The 23,465-nt window shown below is 44.1% G+C and overlaps 1 protein-coding gene across 1 annotated transcript in view; it reads left to right on the top strand.

Annotated features, from left to right (window-relative positions):
- Positions 1 to 20,971, top strand: part of CYP17A1 (cytochrome P450 family 17 subfamily A member 1) — a 34,850-nt gene extending 13,879 nt beyond the window's left edge. Inside the window, exons 3-8 of the mRNA XM_075612505.1 lie at positions 1,757 to 1,986; positions 6,392 to 6,478; positions 14,145 to 14,357; positions 15,473 to 15,642; positions 16,367 to 16,470; positions 19,184 to 20,971. Of these exons, the coding sequence (XP_075468620.1) occupies positions 1,757 to 1,986; positions 6,392 to 6,478; positions 14,145 to 14,357; positions 15,473 to 15,642; positions 16,367 to 16,470; positions 19,184 to 19,461 (1,082 nt within the window). The 3' untranslated portion in view covers positions 19,462 to 20,971. The remainder of the gene's footprint in view (positions 1 to 1,756; positions 1,987 to 6,391; positions 6,479 to 14,144; positions 14,358 to 15,472; positions 15,643 to 16,366; positions 16,471 to 19,183) is intronic.
- Positions 20,972 to 23,465: the final 2,494 nt, after the last annotated feature.

The raw sequence follows: 23,465 nt of genomic DNA, 5'->3' as shown, positions 1-23,465 counted from the left end.
CCCTGTTATTTCTATGTCTGTGTTGAGTTATGCAAATATATATATGTATGTGTGTGGGAATAGTATATTAGAAACCACAGCAAATATTTTACAAGGTTGACTGCTAATAGGAATGTTTTAGTAGAAACGAGGTAGCTAAGAAAGGAACATGTATTGATACTGTAGTTGAACTCTCTAATATGTGTTGTAAGCAAAGAAAATTGAAAAAGTGAATAAAAATGTTTGAGCAATAGATCCTTGACAATGATATCTGCCTCAATGTATCAAGAACTGGCATATGCTGTAGATTCCTTCATAGAACGTATCTAATTTTCCCCCCAGAAGTATAGAGGTATGAGAGATAGGGCAACGGTTAGACAGGGAGGTCAAGTCGAAGGTGTCATTCTTGAGAACAGGTCAAACAACAGCATGCTTTAAAAGAGATGGAAAAGTGCCAGAGCAAAGAGATGAGTTACCAGATATGAACTTATCCATGGTACATTGTCAACCTACACATATTGAAGAGTCCCTTAACAGTTAAGGGATAGGGTTGGTGTTACCTTGGAGTACATATAGTAGCTGAAAATGTAGGATCATCACCAGTTCCTTATTACCAGAGACAGACTAGCTAGCCCTTGCTTTGCAGCTCATTCCAGGAAAACTTAGGCCCATATTTACCAAGCTGGACTATTCTACAAGATACCTTCAGGCACCAGAACACATATTCAAGTGAACAGCCCATTCAAGTGACTGGACCATAAGGTGGAAGGTGTCTTATGAAATAGCACTGTTTAGTAAATATGAACCTTATTCTTCATCAGGAAAAAAAGTCTATAGGGATATACAGCATAAAACTAAGGCATGTTAAGCCTGTTCTTTGCAATCTGGAACAGATGGTTATCCAGTTAACCCCCTTTGCTTCCAGAGGGTTGCTCTAAAACTGAAATATCTTCCAGTACTGGGGTTTGTCTCCCGTATAACCTCTCAGGGAACATCAGGGTTCCAAGAAACAGACAATAAGTTTATATCCAATGAAAACAGTGATGATAAAAACACTTGTTACCTTTATATGCTCATTCGCATGTCGCAGATGGGTCCCCAAACCTGCCTTACCCCATAACCACTACAGGGCTCCATTGCTGCCAGGGGTTCTGGGTAATTCCTTGCAAATGATCATTCATAGGGAGTCATTTGTTGGTTCCTATCCACTTTAACACTGAAATACATACTATCCATCTGAATGCTAACCACCAAGCAGTGCAAAGAACCACAACTGATCTACACCATACATCTAGCTTCTGTCTCTGAATTACTATATTGATAATGGACTGCGTAAATATACTTTGTACATAAAGACATTCTTGTTTTGGATAAGAAGTGCTCAATACCTTTTATGACCGTTCTATTTTACAGACTGAAACGTGTATTGTGTAATTAAACACGTAGGGGTTTTTTCTGTCACTGCTTTCTCTCCCAGCATAGTATGACACGTTGATTAATGGTAATTCTCTTTCACCAAATGACAAACACTGGAAAGAAACAATGATCCAGACAAAAGGGAATACAGAGAGAGAGTGCACACTTTCGCCAAGGAAGAAACACTATAAATGTGTTATAGAAAAATGTATATGGCCCAACATACAAGGATCCCCATTTTAAATAACAATCCATTTCATGATACAGTTAGAGTATGTTTCATTTTTCTTGATTGATTGTGTCTACGCATTAGCGAGGTCACTGTTTGAGTTTCGCATTTTAACTATTATACCTATTCTAGTTTCTCGCGAAGCTGCGTCCCTGTGCCGGACACTCAGCAGTTTCCAGGACAACCCGTTGGACATGGCACCAGAGTTGATGCGAGCAGTCACCAATGTGGTCTGCTCTCTGTGTTTCAACACAAGGTACAGCAGAGGAGACCCCGAATTTGAGTCCATGCTGTATTACAGTAAAGGCATTGTGGACACTGTTGCCAAGGACAGCCTGGTTGATATCTTTCCATGGCTACAGGTGAGGCTTTAGGGTACCACCCTATATTTTGATGATCTTCTTTTTTTTTTATTATGAGATATCTCCAGCCCAAGCAGTAGATTTTTCTCACGCAGTTCCTGATATAATATAGATGTATAGGGAGAAGTTAAAAAAATGAGAGCGAGTACTTTACTGAATGAGTAGTGCATGCATGAAACTGCCTCTCTGCAAAAGTAGAGGAGGAAAATAAGTAAATAAATACAATTATGATAGTCACAATAAAATCCTGAGCATTTGGGAAATCTGTAACAAAAAATTAAAAAAAGACATATAAGGGATCATTCTTTATACAATGCAGCAGTTTTGGGCCCAAATTTCCATAGACTTTAGTGGGGATTATCAGCCATTTCAGCATACCTAGAATAAGGTTCTAAGTGGGATCACAGACATCTGCAACCAATGTCTATGTTTATAATTCTTTTTTAAATGGTATACAGCTCTTGTAAAAGTATTTCAGACACTGGATTGACTCAACAAAAAGTATATTATGGAATAATAGAGCTCAAATCTTGGCCTTTATCCACCTATTTTGTCTAAATAAACAATTTCCTTGGATGTTTGATACAGACATACACGCATACGCATACGCATACGCATGTCTCTCTAGGCCAAAATTGACAATATTGACTATTGACTATTGACTAAAGGGTGCTAAGGTTTAGTATTTTATTTATAAAATGTTTTACCATTACCAAGTAATACATTGAGAGTTACCGCTCATTTTCAAGTATGTCCTAGAAGGACAGAAATGAGCGCAAATGGTACATGGAAATTAATGAATTTATAAAATTATTGCGATTATACAATACAAATATTAAAATACACATAGGATAAAATTCCTCAATATTACAATGATACAATGTTACCGAACCCCGAGGATGATAGAGAGGTTAATGAGGAGACAAGAAGAGTGCATTCTTTCTTCCTTTGCAAAGTTAGAGACAGCATTGAAGTCCTCTTCTTAGCATATATACTACAGAGTTTGGGATTGTTTCTCGTGTCTAAAAACAACTTACTTGCCAGTTGTGCCTGCACACACCATCCCCTTCTGCTGCAATCTCTTGCCTCCTGGATGGGAGATCTCTGGAAGGGGCTGCTGGTGTAGGCGAGGTCTGCAGCTCTGCAGCCAGGGAGGCGTGTGCATAGGATATGACATACAATCCTTGCTAAGAAGGGGGGCTCTCTCAAGTTCAACAACAGAATTTGGTGTTATTATTATTATTCTGCAGTGTGGTACAAGGAGGGAACAGCAGTAATATAAACAGAGTGACAAAATATTTAAGCAAATGATTGCACACCAATACAATAAGTACTGAGGTCTCTGCTCATAGTTTCATAGTAGTAGTTACATTGTCACATAGGGGTAGTTACAAAGTAGTAGTTACATAGTTACATAGTAGTAATTACAGAGTTACATAGTTAGATAGTAGTTACATAGTCACATAGGGGTAGTTACAGAGTAGTAGTTACATAGTTACATAATAGTAGTTACATAGATAGTAGTTGCATAGTCACATAGGAGTAGTTAGAGTTACAGAGTAGTAGTTACATGGTTACATAGTAGTAGTTACATAGTTACAGAGTTAGATAGTTAGATAATTACTTAGTCACACAGGAGTGCTTTTTCATTTTCTGTCTTTACACCATGTGATGGTCTCTAGCTGTGTTATGTTTATGTGAATTACTGTGTTATAGGTCCTGTTTTCTATTTTTTCTGGTAACCTGCAACACGTGATTGCCGCAACACGTGACATTGTAAGGGAAAGAGGTAGCATCACTTTAGGTATAAAGCTGCCATTCTAAGGGCGTTAGGTCTGGCGTCTGAAGGGGGCCGTCCTTACTGATTCCCTTCCTCCTATAAATACGCGCGGATGATGCTGTACGTGACCTCCTGACGAAGCACGTGGTGCGAAATGCGTAGAGGTCACGACAGGTCATTCTGCGCGTGTTTGCTGAGAGGCTGAGACGGAGCCTGCCTGAGGCTCAAGTGGTGGTTGTTTTCATCTTCCCCGATGCCGCGATCCGGATCTTGAGCGGTCATCCGTGGACCCCCACCTCTGCCTCAGTGTGAGTGTTCGTTTCCCCCTGTCAGCGGTATTATAGCCCTCTATGGCGGTTTTTATTCAAATCCCCTTGGGCTGTTAGTACACTCTTGGTTTATTTTTAACATTGACTGTCTTGTGTTGTGTGTGTTTTACTGTCTTAGGATATTCTATGTTTAGAGACCATATGTATGGTTTATGTATCTGGGCAGTTTACCCATTGAGCTGAGGAGGGGTTGGATCCTCTCAGCTGTCTATGTGTTTGTTTTAATAAATAATTACTAATTCTTTCCCTTGTGCGCATTTGTGCATCTTTTTTTCTAGGTTAATGAGGGTTATTAAACGGGAACACAAGCACGGTAAGTTGGATTGCAATGTCCAGGTACAGGAGCACCTTAAGCCAAGTGAAGTGGACCCCCACTCCTCAGTGGTGTTATCAAGGAGCTCTCGTTGTAGAGGGAAGAAGGGGGGGTTGGCTCTGCCAAATATGGTGCAGACTACTGGTTACACTGATAGCACACCAGAAACAGGTCAGCTCTGGTAGGGAATGCACCCGCTCCCGGTATTGGCAATGGTCCTGTGAAGGTGAGGGAATCCGCTCCGAAATAAATAAATGAAACGGCATTCCCCATTATCAATCCAAAGAATAATAATGGCACACATGTCCCTATAAAGGACAACAGAGGAGTAGAACCCGGGTGAAATAATATAAGGGTTCAAAGAGAGCGCGCGCACCACCACATGACAGAAGATCTAGTACACCGCCACATTTACAACTAATCCCTGATGAAGTAGCACCTGCTACGAAACGCGTTGGAAGGAAGGAATAGATTGTGTGCTATCCTTTGGTGTATTCATCACATACAAGAGCTCTTTATTTTGTGATGTTTACACATTGCTTTTCATGCTCCAATAAGAAGCAGTGAGTATAACTCTCAATGGACCTGCGGCAGCTGTTATACCAACTTAGGTGATTATCAACATCAACCTCACTCGCCTGGCCGACTGACTTTTTCTTTCTGAGATCGAAAGCGGGCGGATACCTACCGGGTTCTCTCTCTACTTATGACGCAGTGGATGCTGGGTCCAGAGATCAGGAGGTTATTTTGGAGCTTATTTCCTCACTTTCACAGGACCATTGCCAATATCAGGAGTGGGTGCATTCCCTACCGGAGCTGACCTATTTCTGCTGTGCTGTGAGTGTAGCCAGGAGTCTGAACCATATCCGGTGGAGCCAACCCCCCCCCCCCTCTTCTCCCCTCTACAACGAGAGCTCCTTGAGAACACCACTGAGGAGCAGGGGTCCACTTCACCTGGCCTAAGGTGCTCCTGTACCTAGACATTGCGATCCAATTTACCATGCTGGTGTTCCTGTTTCGTAACCCTCATCAACCCATCTACCATCCTGAGGGTTCAGTAACATTGTATCATTATAATATTGAGGCATTTTATCCTATGTGTATTTTAATATTTGTATAGCATAATCGCAATCATTTTATAAATTAATTCTTTTCCATGTACCATTTGTGCTGGTTTCTGTCCTTCTAACCTCTCTCTTGATGCACTGAGCCATCATCATTTACTAGCTGCACTTCACATGGTTAGAGCCGTCACATTTATTTACACTTAAATTGCGTTACCAATTGGTGCTCTTCTCTTTACCATACCCACTTAGACACTAATTTTTGCACTAACATTTTATTACACATTTCACTTTTAGTTTAAAGCACACTCACCCTCTCTCCTCATGCCCTGACCACAGAGTTATGATGACAGATACATGGTTACATTAAGTGAGCAGGGTTATACATTATATACAATACATTGTATGCACAGTTTGTACATAATGAGATAATATATATTATAGGCGTATGTAACAGTTAAAGACCAGATTAAAATGCGAGAGCTTTAGTTCTGAAAGAACTTAGACTGGTGGCGGCTGTGAGAGTCTCCGGTAGATTGTTCCAGTTGTGAGATGCACGGTAAGAGAAGGAGCGGCCGAATACTTAATACATCCTAACTCCCATTCATTTGAAATGCGTAGCACCCTTTAGTGAATATGGGCCGAGAAGTGCATTCCTTATACATTTGGGAAGTCACTAAACAAAACATGCCTGGGTTGTTTTTCATCTTTTTGGTTTACGAGGACTATTCAAGAGTGGCACAAAAAAAGGCATTGTACTGATAGCTGCGTATAACTTTCCCATAGTAATAAGAAAACACGATGCACATGAGTAATACGAGGAATGTGTCAATATGTTGTATAGACTTCTTTATGTGACCTATTTCATTACAAAACAAAGAACCTCAGTGACAAGGATCTTGTTATTTCTCCCATGCAGATATTTCCCAACAAAGACCTGAGTTTATTGAAGAGGTGTGTGGAAGTTCGAGATAATCTTCTCCAGAAGAAGCTCAAGGAGCACAAAGTAAGGGTTTCAAATAGTCTGTATAATGTTAGCAAACGGAGTGAAATCCACCTACATACACATTGTCTAAAATAGTTTTCAAAAAATACATATGACAACAGAGTTTGGCATTCATTACTGCAGGAGACACAATCAAGGATGTGGTAGCATTTAAATTTCCTTTTAGACCTTATATTTCATACCATCTCTCTTGTATGATCAAGATACACAGAGGGCTCATAATGTGCCATTTTCAAAATGAGTAAGCATGTCATACCTAAAGGTGGCAACACTCCCGTCCAGACCCTGAAATACAGGGAGAGTCCTCGCCCAGACACTCCTTCATACAGGGAGATTCCTCGCCCAGACACTCCTTCATACAGGGAGAGTCCTCGCCCAGACACTCCTTCATACAGAGAGTCCTCGCCCAGACACTCCTTCATACAGGGAGAGTCCTCGCCCAGACACTCCTTCAAACAGGGAGAGTCCTCGCCCAGACACTCCTTCATACAGAGTCCTCGCCCAGACACTCCTTCATACGGAGAGTCCTCGCCCAGACACTCCTTCATACGGAGAGTCCTCGCCCAGACACTCCTTCATACAGGGAGAGTCCTCGCCCAGACACTCCCTCATACAGGGAGAGTCCTCGCCCAGACACTCCCTCATACAGGGAGAGTCCTCGCCCAGACACTCCTTCATACAGGGAGAGTCCTCGTCCAGACACTCCTTCATACAGGGAGAGTCCTCGCCCAGACACTCCCTCATACAGGGAGAGTCCTCGCCCAGACACTCCTTCATACAGGGAGAGTCCTCGTCCAGACACTCCTTCATACAGGGAGAGTCCTCGCCCAGACACTCCCTCATACAGGGAGAGTCCTCGCCCAGACACTCCTTCATACAGGGAGAGTCCTCGCCCAGACACTCCTTCATACAGGGAGAGTCCTCGTCCAGACACTCCTTCATACAGGGAGAGTCCTCGTCCAGACACTCCCTCATACAGGGAGAGTCCTCGCCCAGACACTCCTTCATACAGGGAGAGTCCTCGCCCAGACACTCCTTCATACAGAGAGTCCTCGCCCAGACACTCCTTCATACAGAGAGTCCTCGCCCAGACACTCCCTCATACAGGGAGAGTCCTCGCCCAGACACTCCTTCATACAGGGAGATTCCTCGCCCAGACACTCCTTCATACAGGGAGAGTCCTCGCCCAGACACTCCTTCATACAGAGAGTCCTCGCCCAGACACTCCTTCATACAGAGAGTCCTCGCCCAGACACTCCTTCATACAGAGAGTCCTCGCCCAGACACTCCTTCATACAGGGAGAGTCCTCGCCCAGACACTCCTTCATACAGGGAGAGTCCTCGCCCAGTCACTTCTTCATACAGAGAGTCCTCGCCCAGACACTCCTTCATACGGAGAGTCCTCGCCCAGACACTCCTTCATACAGGGAGAGTCCTCGCCCAGACACTCCTTCATACAGGGAGAGTCCTCGCCCAGTCACTTCTTCATACAGAGAGTCCTCGCCCAGACACTCCTTCATACGGAGAGTCCTCGCCCAGACACTCCTTCATACAGGGAGAGTCCTCGCCCAGACACTCCTTCATACAGGGAGAGTCCTCGTCCAGACACTCCTTCATACAGGGAGAGTCCTCGTCCAGACACTCCCTCATACAGGGAGAGTCCTCGCCCAGACACTCCTTCATACAGGGAGAGTCCTCGCCCAGACACTCCTTCATACAGAGAGTCCTCGCCCAGACACTCCTTCATACAGAGAGTCCTCGCCCAGACACTCCCTCATACAGGGAGAGTCCTCGCCCAGACACTCCTTCATACAGGGAGATTCCTCGCCCAGACACTCCTTCATACAGGGAGAGTCCTCGCCCAGACACTCCTTCATACAGAGAGTCCTCGCCCAGACACTCCTTCATACAGAGAGTCCTCGCCCAGACACTCCTTCATACAGAGAGTCCTCGCCCAGACACTCCTTCATACAGGGAGAGTCCTCGCCCAGACACTCCTTCATACAGGGAGAGTCCTCGCCCAGTCACTTCTTCATACAGAGAGTCCTCGCCCAGACACTCCTTCATACGGAGAGTCCTCGCCCAGACACTCCTTCATACAGGGAGAGTCCTCGCCCAGACACTCCTTCATACAGGGAGAGTCCTCGCCCAGTCACTTCTTCATACAGAGAGTCCTCGCCCAGACACTCCTTCATACGGAGAGTCCTCGCCCAGACACTCCTTCATACGGAGAGTCCTCGCCCAGACACTCCTTCATACGGAGAGTCCTCGCCCAGACACTCCTTCATACGGAGAGTCCTCGCCCAGACACTCCTTCATACAGAGTCCTCGCCCAGACACTCCTTCATACGGAGAGTCCTCGCCCAGACACTCCTTCATACAGAGAGTCCTCGCCCAGACACTCCTTCATACGGAGAGTCCTCGCCCAGACACTCCTTCATACAGAGAGTCCTCGCACAGACACTCCCTCATACACGGAGAGTTCTTGCCCAGACACTCCTTCATACAGAGTCCTCGCCCAGACACTCCTTCATACAGAGTCCTCGCCCAGACACTCCTTCATACAGAGTCCTCGCCCAGACACTCCTTCATACAGCACATGGAGAGACTCCTGTGAACTAAACTGAACACAACTGAAATACCTGGATAGACTTTCCATATCCAAATTAGCTTATATCCCAGGATAAAATCCTGTTCTAACTTTAACGGACCTTTCTGGATAGGCGCTGTTGGGGGGCACACCACTTTTGCATACCATTAGCACTAACATCCATTATAGTTACCAGCCTTTCCGGCTGAAAACAGGATCTTACCTAACGTTGTTGAGCTTTGGAGATGCACATTAAGGCATAACAGGACATTCACTTAGGTTAGTGTCTCATTACGTAATTATAATTCCCTGTGTTGTATTCTCTGTTTTGTAAAGCACTGCGTACATTGTGGGCGCTATATACAGAAAGATTTGCATACATTAAATCACTTGGTGTACCTCTGTGAATATGGGCTTATGTGCTTATAATGCATCCACCCTTTCAGCATTACCACCTAAAGTAATCTGATTAAGCAGAGGAAATAAAACAATGTGATAACAGATCATCAATGGAATAATACTACGCAGCAGCGGATTTGAAGAACCGCCGCCCCTTGGCACTTACCTGTGGCGGCCACCCCCTTGTTACTGCCCTACTCCTTCTGCATCGCAGTGCAACATGGCGTCACGTTGCCATGGCAACACGGCGGCATAAAGTAATTTGACGTTGCACCGTCATGTTACCATGGCAACAAGACGCCGTGTGACGTCCGTGGAGTTATTTGATGCTGTGATTCCGAAGGAGTAGGACGGGTAGCAAGGTGGCGGTCGCCACAGGTAAGTACCTTCCCATCAGGCCCGAGAACGCGGCATTTGTATATGGGGGTGGACATTTTTGCCACCCCAAAATTTTGCCGCACTAGGCCCGGGGCCATTTCGGGTCAAATGGAAAATCCGCCACTAATAGAATGTGATACAATGTGTAGTGTTATCATTGGTATCAAAGCAGCATTGGAAGGCATACAGTCTCTTTCGGGTTCTGAACAATAAGTCCTAGTCATCCCTTAGCTCAGGGGTGTTCAACTCCAGTTTTCAAGACCCCCCCCAAGATCAGGTTTTCAGGATATCCCTGCGTCACTAATTTAGCCACCTTTGCTGAAGCTGGGATACCTTGAAAATCTGACCTATTGGGGGGTCTTGAGGACTGGAGTTGAGTACCCCAGCCTTGCCAAAAAGAAGTCTCCCTCCTCTTTCAATATGATTTTTATTATATATATATATATATATATATATATATATATATATATATATATATATATATATATATATATACCAGCGAGCAAAAGGAGTACAGTGGCTGGTCAGGATGGCGAGCGGGTTGCCGGAGGTCCATGGCGGCGCCCATAACAGGGTGCTGCCATGTTTGGTTGCACGCGCATGTGCAGTGAACATTGCGCATGCGCAGAGTGAACCCGAGCTGTGGCGACCTTTAGATAGAGGCGCACATGCGCAGTGGACAGCTTGAGCGGCGGCCATGTTAGGAAGAAGCTCCACAGGGGAACTACAACCCCCAGAAGCCACCAGGGGAGATTCTCAACACTCTGTCGGGAAGCCAGTGGTTCAGCGTCCTGGACCTGAGATCTGGGTACTACCAGGTACATATGAGCGCCGTAGACCAAGAGAAGATGACATTTGTATGTCCCCTTAGCTTCTATCAATTCACCCTCACGCTCCAAGGCATTTGTGGTGCTCCGGCCACATTCCAACGTTTGATGGAGAAGACCTTCGGAGATATGAATTCCCGGGAATGCATAGTGTACCTGGACGATATCATCGTCTTCAGTAAGACACTGGAGGAGCACGAGGAACGTCTACTGAAAGTGCTGGATCGGCTGGGCAAAGAAGGCTTGAAGTTGTCTCTGGACAAATGCCGGTTCTGCCTCACGTCCGTGACCTATGTGGGACACAGTGTCCGCAAATGGAATAGCTACCAACCCTACCAAGGTTGAAGCTGTGGTGAACTGGCCTAGACCAGAAAACATAATGGAGCTACTTTCCTTCTTGGGATTCTGCGGGTATTATCGCCGCTTTGTGGAAGGATACTCCAGTAAGGCCAGGGTCCATAATAACCTTCCAAAAATATACCCAGAAGATTCTCATCAGAAGGCCACCTCCGCGAGGCTACCCTTCAAAGACACGTGGATGTCCGCCTGTGAAAAGGCGTTCATTGGCCTAAAGAAGAGCATAACACAGGTGCCCGTCTTAGCTTACGCTGATCTCGAGCAGCCCTATATCCTTCATGTGGATGCGAGCTTCAAAGGCCTGGACGAATTTGCATCAGAAGTAGCTGGCTGGCATCCGGCCATTAGCATACATCAGCCATAGCTTGACCCCCAGCGAGCAAAATTACCCCTTTCACAAGTTGGAATTTCTCACTCTCAAGTCGGCGATTGTTCACAAACTCCACGACTACATGTATGGAGTTGCCTTTGAAGTACGCACGGACAACAACCCGTTGACGTACATATTGACGTCTACCAAACTGGACACCACAGGCCACCGGTGGCTGGCGGCCCTTTCGAGCTATCAGTTCACCCTCAAATATAATCTGGGGCCCCTGAACATCTGGACAGAGCATCGGCTTCAAAGACCGGGACTGAGTAGCACACCGGACAACGGACTCTGGGATGAAATCCCTGGCCCCGAAATACGGGCCATGTGCTTGACTGTAGCCATCGTGGAAGACAAAGTGCGTTCTCAGAACTGAGGGTTGCAGACTCCCCAGGCTGTCCCTGTCGCCTACTGCCACCCAGATGGCATGAAAATCACCTCAGACAAAATTATCCCCTGGAAAGAACTGGTACTGTGCCAGATAAAGGATCCAGTGGCTGGAGCTATCCACCAGGCCATTCAGCAGGACAAGCCCTCATTGGTGAAACGTGCTCCCACCGACACGGTCGCTGTAATAATGCGTGAATGGGACTTGTTAGACTAGACCATTGTCGATATCGACTGGGTGGTTCCATAACATAACCACCCGGATAGAAGGCAAATGGTCCTACCCAGGAACCTACAGCATATGGTCCTACAATCGCTACACGATGACCATGGGCACCTTGGAGTATATAAGACCTGTGGTGTGTATGTATTATATGTATATATATATTATATATCTATATCTATATCTATATCTATATCTATATCTATATATACGATACCGTTAGCACGGGAATCAGCAGACAGCACTCAGGTTAAGATTTGAAGAATATATATTGTAGAAAAGACACAAATCACCAACGTTTCGGACCCACACTACCCTGAGGAAGGTCCCATTTGTGGGTTCGAAACGTTGGTGATTTGTGTCTTTTCTACAATATATATTCTTCAAATCTTAACCTGAGCGCTGTCTGCTGATTCCCGTGCGAACGGTATCATATGTGTATCTACTTATTATGGGACATGCACCTACCCTATTGTGCTTCATTGGAGTGCCAGCTGTTCATCTTTATTTATTTATAATGTGTGTGTGTATATATATATATATCATTTCCCAGAATCCCTTGCTGCAGTGGAAGCGCTGTATGCTGGGCGATATTGGGGAAAGACAGGGTTGCAGACCTGTCTAAGACATGCAAATGAACATACAGTAATATTTACAGTTGCTATATATATATGTAGCCATGCTGTAAAATGGTCTGCAGTTTTCTCTCCTGCTGGCAGTAAGCCTGGTAAGTTACAGGGTTGCCAGCAGTAATCATGGAGGTTTGCCCTCACACCCTGGTGAGGTGCCCTATGTATGGATGGGAGTGGCTACATACTCTGAGTCCCCAGTTAGTGACATCAGAGATGTGCCTGCCCCCTGAGGGATATAAGGCACAGCACTGATCAAAGTTAGTCGTTGGAGTAAGGAACAAGTCTGGGTTGAGTCTTGGGAGTGAGGGGCCCACTAGTGCTTTAACTGGTGGCCCCATTCTATGTTAATTAGCATCAAGCTGACAAAACCATACTGTGTCCAGGGACCTGGCACAGGGGTGGTCTCCCCGAGGGGAGAGGGGATCCCACTCCATTGGGAGGGTGTACATTTGAAAGGATAGCACAGCAAGATGTGTGGCTAAGCTAATCACACTAAGGGGCAGTTGGCCCGCACCGTAAGCCACAATAAAGACAAACTTGATCAAAGACATTCTCCTGTGTGAGTCTGGAGTTACTCTACAGAGGATGGCACCACAGAGGAGTTCCTCATCAGAACCATCTCCTTGCGGACGCAGAGATCCTGATGAGGTGGAGGCGCTGCACTGGATATAGGTAGGACTCATGCACACTACCTCAGCTGCCTGTCTGGGTTGGCAATCCCCACACAACATCATGCGGGAGACTCAGGAGTTCTGTTGCCAACAGGTGTACCACCAGACACGACCATGTAATGGGGACTGGTTAGACCACAGGGGCCAATGTGAGATTGGGTGGGTCAGGCCATACAGAATACCCGTTATATATATATATATATATATATATATATATATATATATATATATATATATATATATATATATATATATATATATATGTATGTATGTATGTATGTCACAGTCTAATTTTGGGGTCAAGCTATAAATTTGAAAAGATATTGCACACAAGAATAACAGAATTTATGATACTTATCAAAACACTGATGCAGTGAAATGTTTTTGGTCTATACTGGAATGTACCATTCATACTTTGTGTTATAGACTTGCTAAGTTCTTGATTATAAGCGAAGGAATAACGTGGCAGCAACGTCTTACTTAGCTGCAATGATCAGAGTTTAGTGCTCAGGCAGTTTGTACAAAATCTGGTTTATGATTGAGTAAAAAAAAAAGAACATTTTACTTGAATGTCTCTTCAAAATATAAAACTAAATAGAATGACATACAAATGTATTATCAGATTAAAACAGAGAAGGATAAATAGTGCAAGAGAGTTATATTTTTGGCCTGGCTAACTGGGACAAGCTCAATTGATGGATTGTTCTTGGTAGCACCTGTTAAAATGTCTACAGCTGGTGGGAAATGTGATGTCTGGGAATAGTGAATGTTTTTACGGTGCTTGAACACTGAAGTCCTGTTTGTTAATCTATGCCATGATCTTGTCTGCCAGGAGGCGTTTTGCGGTGAGACCGTGAATGACCTGATGGATGCTCTTCTAAAAGCAAAGCTCAGTACAGAAAACAACAATAGCAACATTTCCAAGGAGGTGGGGCTGTCGGACGATCACCTCCTTATGACTGTGGGGGATATATTTGGTGCTGGAGTGGAAACCACCACCACGGTTTTGAAGTGGATCATCGCTTATTTATTACATTATCCGGAGGTAAGGCAATTTCACTGAGCGACATCTAGCAGGGAGAGAGATCCGGTGCTGGGGTAATACTGGTCTCCTGGAGGTTACTGTACAATTGTTGGAGGAGTGGAGATGCTGTTAGAATGATGCTACCATTGGTATGCACATTTCCTTTGAAGGGAACGGTGTTTAAGGCCACTACGCTCTTGGAATTCCAATTCCCCTCTGCTTCTGGGTGTCTTCTAACCTTTATTACTGCTGGCGATACTGTACCTGGGACACATCAAACCCATTGCTGTTCCCTCCAGTACCAATTGGGTTAACTATGCCAGACGGTACCGTTACCGTTACCACATCACTCTGCAATACATTGCTGTCCCATCCAATACCAAGGGGTTTACCGATGCCTGTGTTATTGCCTAGGGCTGGTGTCTACATTTACTGGTGCTGTTCCACTTAGCCTGTAAAAAATGTTTGTGTATGTATTGTGGTTAATCTTTTGGGCCTTCATTTGAAAAAAACAAATAAAGGGATCTCAATTTTTGACATAAATCGTAAAAATAGTATAGATCAGGGGCCTGAAGATCTACCAACACGTCAGGTTTTCAGGGTATCCCTGCTTCAGCACAGGTGGCTCAGTCAAAGACTAAGCCACTGTTTGAGCCACCTGTGATGACGCAGGGATAGCCTGAACACCTGACCTCTTGGTAGCTCTTGAGGACTGGAGTTGGCCCTCCCCTGGTGTAGACAGTGTAACATAACCAACTCATGGGAGCATATATTTGAAGTAGGTAAGTCAAATATTGTGCCGTGTATTTTTTTCTGAAACCTGTTTTTAAATGAGTTCTAAGAAGTACTTCATGTTGTAATTATTGTAATTACAGAACTATGTTAGTGAATAAATGTATGGAAACATGTAACCAGCATATTTGTTTTGTTTAATTCATCAAGAGTCCCTCACGTATGATCAAACACCTTCAATAAAACCAATTATTCGTACAAATCTTTCCATGTATTTTTTTTTTTTTTTTTAATCATAATACTTTGCCTGTTGAACATAAATGGATCAAAAACTCACAGGCACAAGTGAGCAGATACAAGGTTTGGTTCCCATCATTTACTCGACCACTTACTGTAAAAACTAGGTTCAGAGAAAGATCCAGGAGGAACTTGACATGAAGGTTGGGCTTGGGAGACACCCAGTGATCAGTGACAGGAGAAGTTTGCCCTACTTGGAAGCTACTATCTCTGAAGTACTGCGCATTCGCCCTGTTTCACCATTACTCATTCCTCACGTAGCGCTCAGAGATTCCAGGTAGGCATATTCATTTCAATTCTTTTGTTGTTCCCCTACTAAAGTGCATGGATTGTGTGTGCGTGTGATAGTGTTAAGTGAATAAGATGGATCTCATCTTATGCCGTAGAACAGGAGGCTGTCCATGTGTGGCCAGGACATACAGGAGACCAGTGTATTTTAACCTATTTTTGGTTAATGAACCCTATAATTATCTTGGGAAATTCTGAGGAACCACAACCCTCTCTGACAGAGTGTCTGAGATCAGATGCATGGTAAGGAACCCCAACCCTCTCTAATAGCGCGTCTGAGATCAGATGCATTGTAAGGAACCCCAACCCTCTCTAATAGCGCGTCTGAGATCAGATGCATTGTAAGGAACCCCAACCCTCTCTAATAGCGCGTCTGAGATCAGATGCATTGCAAATTCTTCTATATTTTGTACAATTTTCAAATGACCTGAAAATTGCAGGGAGCCCTTTTAGGGATGCCCGGGAAACCGAACGATTCCTAGGAACCCCTGTTGAAAAACATGACTGTAGACAGATAGCCATAGGGGGCTATATATTACAATGCAATAGTGCAAATCGGACACTTTCGTAGAGCTTCCCATTCAAAAACTCCTGTCCTGTCAGTGATTAACCAACCCTGCATTCTTTATCACCTTTGTCTTCGTATCACTACAATATGTTCAGTATTCTGTGGTGATTAACCATTGGAACAAAGCATGTTTATCTTTTAACAGCATTGGGGAATACACAATTCCAAAAGAAGCTCGCGTGGTTATAAATCTCTGGTCTCTTCACCACGATGAGAAGGAATGGGCCGACCCGGAAGTTTTTAATCCAGGTTTGTATTTTAATTGGCTTATTAATAAAGACTGGCTGGTTATACTGTATTTTAATTGTTTATTTTCAATATTTTACCTGATTAGTGGAGATCACTCCGTGAGCGCATATTGATTTAATTAATTGTTATTTTAGGGGATAACATAGCAGTTAAAAATTCCAGTATCCGTAAAATGTAGGTTTTCTATGTTGTGATTCCTTTCAGGGGTATCATAGATTAAATTATAGAATATAGATGTTGACACCTCTTAGATTTCTTCTTTAAGTCACACTGGGGCTCTGGTTCTGAGTTTGTTTGCCGTGAACAGGACCACCGACAGGGGGCGGGCAGCCGGGGCAGGTGTCCCGTATCCGGTGGCAGCAGGAGACCCGGTGGCCGGCGCTGCAAGTTGGCCCCGACCTCTGGCCAGGCCCAGCTGCCGGTCACGGCCGGACCCCGGCTCTCCATCTGCTGCAGGCCTCTTCCTCACCCTCTGTCCCACGCTGAGCTTCCAACACTGGCGGCGCGCGACAGGCCTCTCTGGTGTCAGTGCGCCGGAAGTAAGCTGGGCCTCAGCTTCCAGTGCGCAATGTCTTTGGAAGCTCCGGCATGGGACAGAGTGAGGAAGACGGAGCCGCTGCAGGCCACTGGGTCCGGCCTGACCACCCCCAAGGTAAGTCTATTTTTAAATATGCATTGGGGGGAGTGGGTATGTTTTTATATGCATTGGGGGGAGTCGGTGTGTTTTTATATGCATTGGGGGGGAGTGGATGTGTTTTTATATGCATTGGGGGGAGTCAGTGTGTTTTTATATGCATTGGGAGGAGTGGGTGTGTTTTTATATGCATTGGGGGGAGTCGGTGTGTTTTTATATGCATTGGGGGGAGTGGGTGTGTTTTTATATGCATTGGGGGGAGTCGGTGTGTTTTTATATGCATTGGGGGGAGTGGGTGTGTTTTTATATGCATTGGGGGGAGTCAGTGTGTTTTTATATGCATTGGGAGGAGTGGGTGTGTTTTTATATGCATTGGGGGGAGTCGGTGTGTTTTTATATGCATTGGGGGGAGTGGGTGTGTTTTTATATGCATTGGGGGGAGTCAGTGTGTTTTTATATGCCTTAGGGGGTGTGGGTGTGTTTTTATATGCATTGGGGGGAGTCGGTGTGTTTTTATATGCATTGGGGGGAGTGGGTGTGTTTTTATATGCATTGGGGGGAGTCGGTGTGTTTTTATATGCATTGGGGGAATGGGTGTGTTTTTATATGCATTGGGGGGAGTCAGTGTGTTTTTATATGCCTTAGGGGGAGTGGGTGTGTTTTTATATGCATTGGGGGGGAGTCGGTGTGTTTTTATATGCATTGGGGGGAGTCGGTGTGTTTTTATATGCATTGGGGGGAGTCAGTGTGTTTTTATATGCCTTAGGGGGAGTGGGTGTGTTTTTATATGCATTGGGGGGAGTCGGTGTGTTTTTATATGCATTGGGGGAGTGGGTGTGTTTTTATATGCATTGGGGGGAGTCAGTGTGTTTTTATATGCATTGGGAGGAGTGGGTGTGTTTTTATATGCATTGGGGGGAGTCGGTGTGTTTTTATATGCATTGGGGGGAGTGGGTGTGTTTTTATATGCATTGGGGGGAGTCAGTGTGTTTTTATATGCCTTAGGGGGTGTGGGTGTGTTTTTATATGCATTGGGGGGAGTCGGTGTGTTTTTATATGCATTGGGGGGAGTGGGTGTGTTTTTATATGCATTGGGGGGAGTCGGTGTGTTTTTATATGCATTGGGGGAATGGGTGTGTTTTTATATGCATTGGGGGGAGTCAGTGTGTTTTTATATGCCTTAGGGGGAGTGGGTGTGTTTTTATATGCATTGGGGGGGAGTCGGTGTGTTTTTATATGCATTGGGGGGAGTCGGTGTGTTTTTATATGCATTGGGGGGAGTCAGTGTGTTTTTATATGCCTTAGGGGGAGTGGGTGTGTTTTTATATGCATTGGGGGGAGTCGGTGTGTTTTTATATGCATTGGGGGAGTGGGTGTGTTTTTATATGCATTGGGGGGAGTCAGTGTGTTTTTATATGCCTTAGGGGGAGTGGGTGTGTTTTTATATGCATTGGGGGGGAGTCGGTGTGTTTTTATATGCATTGGGGGGAGTGGGTGTGTTTTTATATGCATTGGGGGGAGTCAGTGTGTTTTTATATGCCTTAGGGGGAGTGGGTGTGTTTTTATATGCATTGGGGGGAGTCGGTGTGTTTTTATATGCATTGGGGGGAGTCGGTGTGTTTTTATATGCATTGGGGGGAGTGGGTGTGTTTTTAAATGCATTGGGGGGAGTGGGTGTGTTTTTATATGCATTGGGGGGAGTGAGTGTGTTTTTATATGCATTGGGGGGAGTGAGTGTGTTTTTATATGCATTGGGGGGAGTGGGTGTGTTTTTATATGTATTGGGGGGACTGGAGGTCTTTTAAATATGTATTAGGGGGGTCTTTTTATGTATTGGGGGGAGTGGGGGTCTTTTTAATATGTATTAGTGGGGGTCTTTATGTATTGTGGGGAGTGGGGGTCTTTTTATTATGTATTGGGGGAGTGGGGGTCTTTTTAATATGTATTAGGGGGGGGAGAGTGGGGGATGTATCTCTAGTCCTGGGCCCCGGGAAATCTGTCTGCAGCCCTGGCCGTGAACATAACAGCTGGGGTGCTCCTGGCACCTTATATATTAGTAATGCGCTATATTCCTTTCAGATCGTTTCTTGGATGAGGATGGAAACCACGTGCACTCTCCTTCCCCGAGCTACCTGCCCTTTGGAGCTGGGATTCGAGTCTGCCTGGGGAAAGCCTTGGCCGAAATGGAGCTCTTCCTCTTCCTGTCCTGGATCCTGCAGAGGTTCAGTTTTGAGACCACAGAGGAAGGCGCTTTGCCGGATCTGGAGGGCGAGTTTGGCGTGGTGCTGCAGGTGAAAAAGTTCAAGGTGACAGCCAGGCTGCGGGAAGTCTGGGAGCAAATGGAAATATCCACATAGACATGGACTCGATTCCCCGAGATCACGCTCATCCTCGTCCCATATCTGAATAGTTTGCTATCTGCTCATTCAAAGCCAAAGGATTTACAGAGCACCATGTTTTTCCCCACGGCTGCTCTGAGATTTTTAGCTGCGGCTACAACAGTGTCTGCTTCTCCTTTCACTTAAAGGCGCAATCTCAGCAATATCCTGTGTGTGTGCGGTTTTTAAATAAATCTGTTCTGTGGTATTAGATAATACTTACTGCATTTTTATTTAAATGCCACTCTTAATGTCATTTTTAATGAGTTGTAATATACTGAGCATCCTTTGATCTTTATAGCAGGTTTTAGCCCCCCGCCCCCCCCCCCCAGCAGTGCAAGATCTCTGCAACAATTTCCTGTTTGTGATCATTTGTTGCCAATGTTCCCAGCAGTTTGAGCTGCAAATTGTAACAATAGATAATGTCACCTTAGTAACATCAGGATACATTGTAGCTTCTGAGCTACCCTTACTGAAGGATTGATTGAAACTGAACGGCAGCCATTTAGTGAACCCCGGGAAGCAGGATCTTTGTTGATCGATCGGCAGCTTAGGTTATTTTTTTATTTTTAAAGTGCCGCTTTGATTGCCTCTTTAAGGATGTAGTTGAAATAACTGCCTACTTTTTATTTTCACGGTCTATAGTCCCATTATTATCGCTTTTTATCATGTTAGTCTCACATTTAGTTTGGAAGCTAATCAATATTTTTCGAATATAAAGAAATATGTATATAATATTTTTTTTTGGACTTCATAAAAAAAGCTGCCAGTATATGGATTTTTGATGTGTTACAATCTATGCAAAGGATGGTTGTTCTCCCCCCCCCCCCCCCCCCACCCAACCCCAAGTTATTAAAAATAAAATAAAAATGTCGGCCAGTGAGTTTTTTATGCAGTATTTTGTAACACAGAAGGCCTGATCGCTGCAGCATTCCCTTTCCAGTTAAAATACCATGAAAGCATGTGTACCTAACTGCATACAATGCTACTTTATTAGGGCCTAGCAAAGCGAGCAGTCGTGGAAGAGCACAGGGCATTTGGAGAGCGTCTTGCCACAGACTACAACAACTCCAATCCTCAAGAGCTAGCAACAGGTCAGGTTTTCAGCATATCACTGCTTCAGCACAGGTAGTTCAATCAATGGCTCAGTCTTCAAAGACTGAGCCACTTGTGCTGAAACAGGGAAGACTGAGTTGACTACCTCTTGACTAGATCGAATAAATAGGATCTAACCCCTTTTATGCCAGAGGCTCTTGCATCCCATTGGGAAGTTACACCTATTGGTCATCAATTTTGTATAACCAATTGCAGTAATGTTATATATACATGGCAGTTTTCCATGCAGGGGGAGGGGGGAGCGCAGAACTCCTTAGCACAGGGGAAAAAAATTCCTCTGTTCGTTTTCTTGCATTACCCATAACTTCATAATCACTATGACGTATTCTTTTTTTTATTATTATTGCTTCCCTAAAATAAAAAATTTCAGAAATGAGTTCTCTGGAGTGCATAAGAAGATGTGTTATAGTTGATCACGTACTTGTTTTGCTGATTTTCACTGACATGTATAAAAATAAAAAAAAAACCAAGACGAAACCTTCTACCAATCTAACGCGTCAGAGCATCAGCCCCGCAAAGTTTACCGTGGAAAATGAATGAGATGCTTGAGTTAATATTCCGCTGCTCTGCACCTGAGATCCAGATGCCAAGAGAGATGTCTGAATCAAACTGCTGCACCGGTAATCAACACTTCCACAGTCGTCAGCTACGATTAATTGGCACGGCATATCCAGAGGAAATGAGGCTGCATAATTAGATATTCAATCGCAGTGATTTTTATTTCATCTGTTTATCTAAAAAGAGATGTATCTGCAGGGTACGTTTCCAGTATGAGATGATGTAACGGTGTCGCTGCTCGGGGTGCATGTTTTATGTAGGAGCGATACTTACTGGGCAACTAGAAGGTTCGTTTACAAGTGTGTCGCACAGTCATAGATCCCTATTCAACATGGCAGTTAATGTATCATGTACTGTGCATTAACAAAGGGGTGCTCAACTCCAGTCCTCAACCCCCCCCCCATCTATCACCTCCCCCCTCTTCTCCCTCCAACACTCACTCTTTCCCCCCACCCCCACTATCACTTAAATACCTCCCTCACCCTCAATCTAGCTAGCCGCTACGGTAATGGAGCTGCTTTTATTTTATTTTAATAACACAGTATTGAAGCAGGGGGTCTCCTGAGCAGAACGACATTAATTTCAGCCCCTGGGACCCCCTGCTTCCTAAGTTCCAGGCCATGTATGGGGTGCCGGTATGTCCCTGCATTGTTTAAATCTCCCGCGTCACGTGACCAGGACATTTAAACTTTGCGCCGATACCGGCACCCCCTGTAACTCGGGAAGCAGGTCATCCCCGAGGCTGAAATTAATGCAGTTCTTTAACTATAATTTGTCAAGTTGGATGTAGCACTAGGGCTTTTTATCCTTTGTTATATAAATGAGGCCACAATCCTAATAGCGCTCCTTTAGACACAATATGGGTTCTGAGCTTACAGGGGCTGTGTGTGATTGTATCTTATCTCCCACTCATCATGGGACATATATGGCTGGGAGAGAATGATTTTAAACCCAAATGAGTATAAAATACCTCAACACCCTCTGCTACAACCCTTAAAATAATTGTAACCTCATCATTGCATTCGAATGATTTTGCCGAAGGCATAGATACCGTTTTTGTTAACGCAATTTCTCATTTTGAAGGGGGAACAAAATATCTGATATGCAACCCAGACACCTGGTCATATTTACGGTCAGTACAATCCTGTATTTCGGCTCTTCACAAAGCTATATCTTGTATCATTAATTGCACCAGATTATAATTATCTTACATTATGGGGGATCTTTACCAAGTAATATAGTGACCTTCTCACCACTATCTGCCAGCCAGAGGAGACCACCCGAAGCTTTATGATGCCATATTTGAAGATACCATGGCCAGATCAGGTCAAATCTCTGGTACAGCTGTATGCGGTCATCAGTCACTTCACTTATAAACATGTTTCTTTTCACTGTTTTATTGGCCCATTAATGCAGATACCATCACAACCCCAAGCCAATCTCGCCAGAAGCAGAGGAAAGTAGGTGTCTTCGAAATGAAAGTTAACCCCTTTGTTGCTGTTTTTTCCCCCCCACAAAACTTAACATATTTGTCTTTAGCGTGACAATTGCATGATATAAATCCTGCTGTGTGTGCATTGGTTGCTGGTGTGACTTTTATCCACGTGCTGGTTGCAATTCCTTCAATTTCTAATTTAGATAATTAGTTTATAAATCATTGATAAATGTAAAGGGATCAAAATCTAATCTATTGCATAAAAAAAAAACAAACACTCATGTATTGTAAAAAATATTTTGACAAAGTGAAACAAGAGATCAGCGAGTTCAAAATCAAGATTTTTAGGTACAGAACCAAAGTGAAATAGAAAGACACGTAAAATAAGTGACAAAGAAAATTATATTGTGGCACTCAATTTAATTCAATGAAATCCCGACAAAGCTTTGCAATTTCATTCTGGGACCTCGCTGAGAGAACGTACATTCAGGTTTGACATTTGTTACTGATGGAATACAATTGGACATTTTGAAATTCCCTGTGTGTTATATTTGAAGAGTTAAGACTTAAAAGTCAACTTAACAAAAATATTTGCTAATTAATTTCTCACACACAATTACTATGAGAAAATATTTTGAAAAAGCAATTTACACCTGTTTATTATTTTGTGTATTAGATCAAATTAAAATGAAGGAAGGTAAACAGAAGATACAGTAACTACACACTATACAAATCAGTACTCGCTGTGGTCACCTACATGCAGTATACTTTCAAGGTAGATCATGAAGGCGTTCCTTACATGTTCATTTCTATAGTGTGGAAGGTTGCAGAAAGGATATACAGAGGTTAAAAAGGCATCCATTATTACTACAAA

This window comes from Ascaphus truei, chromosome 8 (genome assembly GCF_040206685.1).
Source record: "Ascaphus truei isolate aAscTru1 chromosome 8, aAscTru1.hap1, whole genome shotgun sequence".
Classification (NCBI taxonomy): domain Eukaryota; kingdom Metazoa; phylum Chordata; class Amphibia; order Anura; family Ascaphidae; genus Ascaphus; species Ascaphus truei.
Note: the sequence above shows the minus strand (reverse complement) of the source record. Positions and strands in the feature narration are given on the sequence as shown.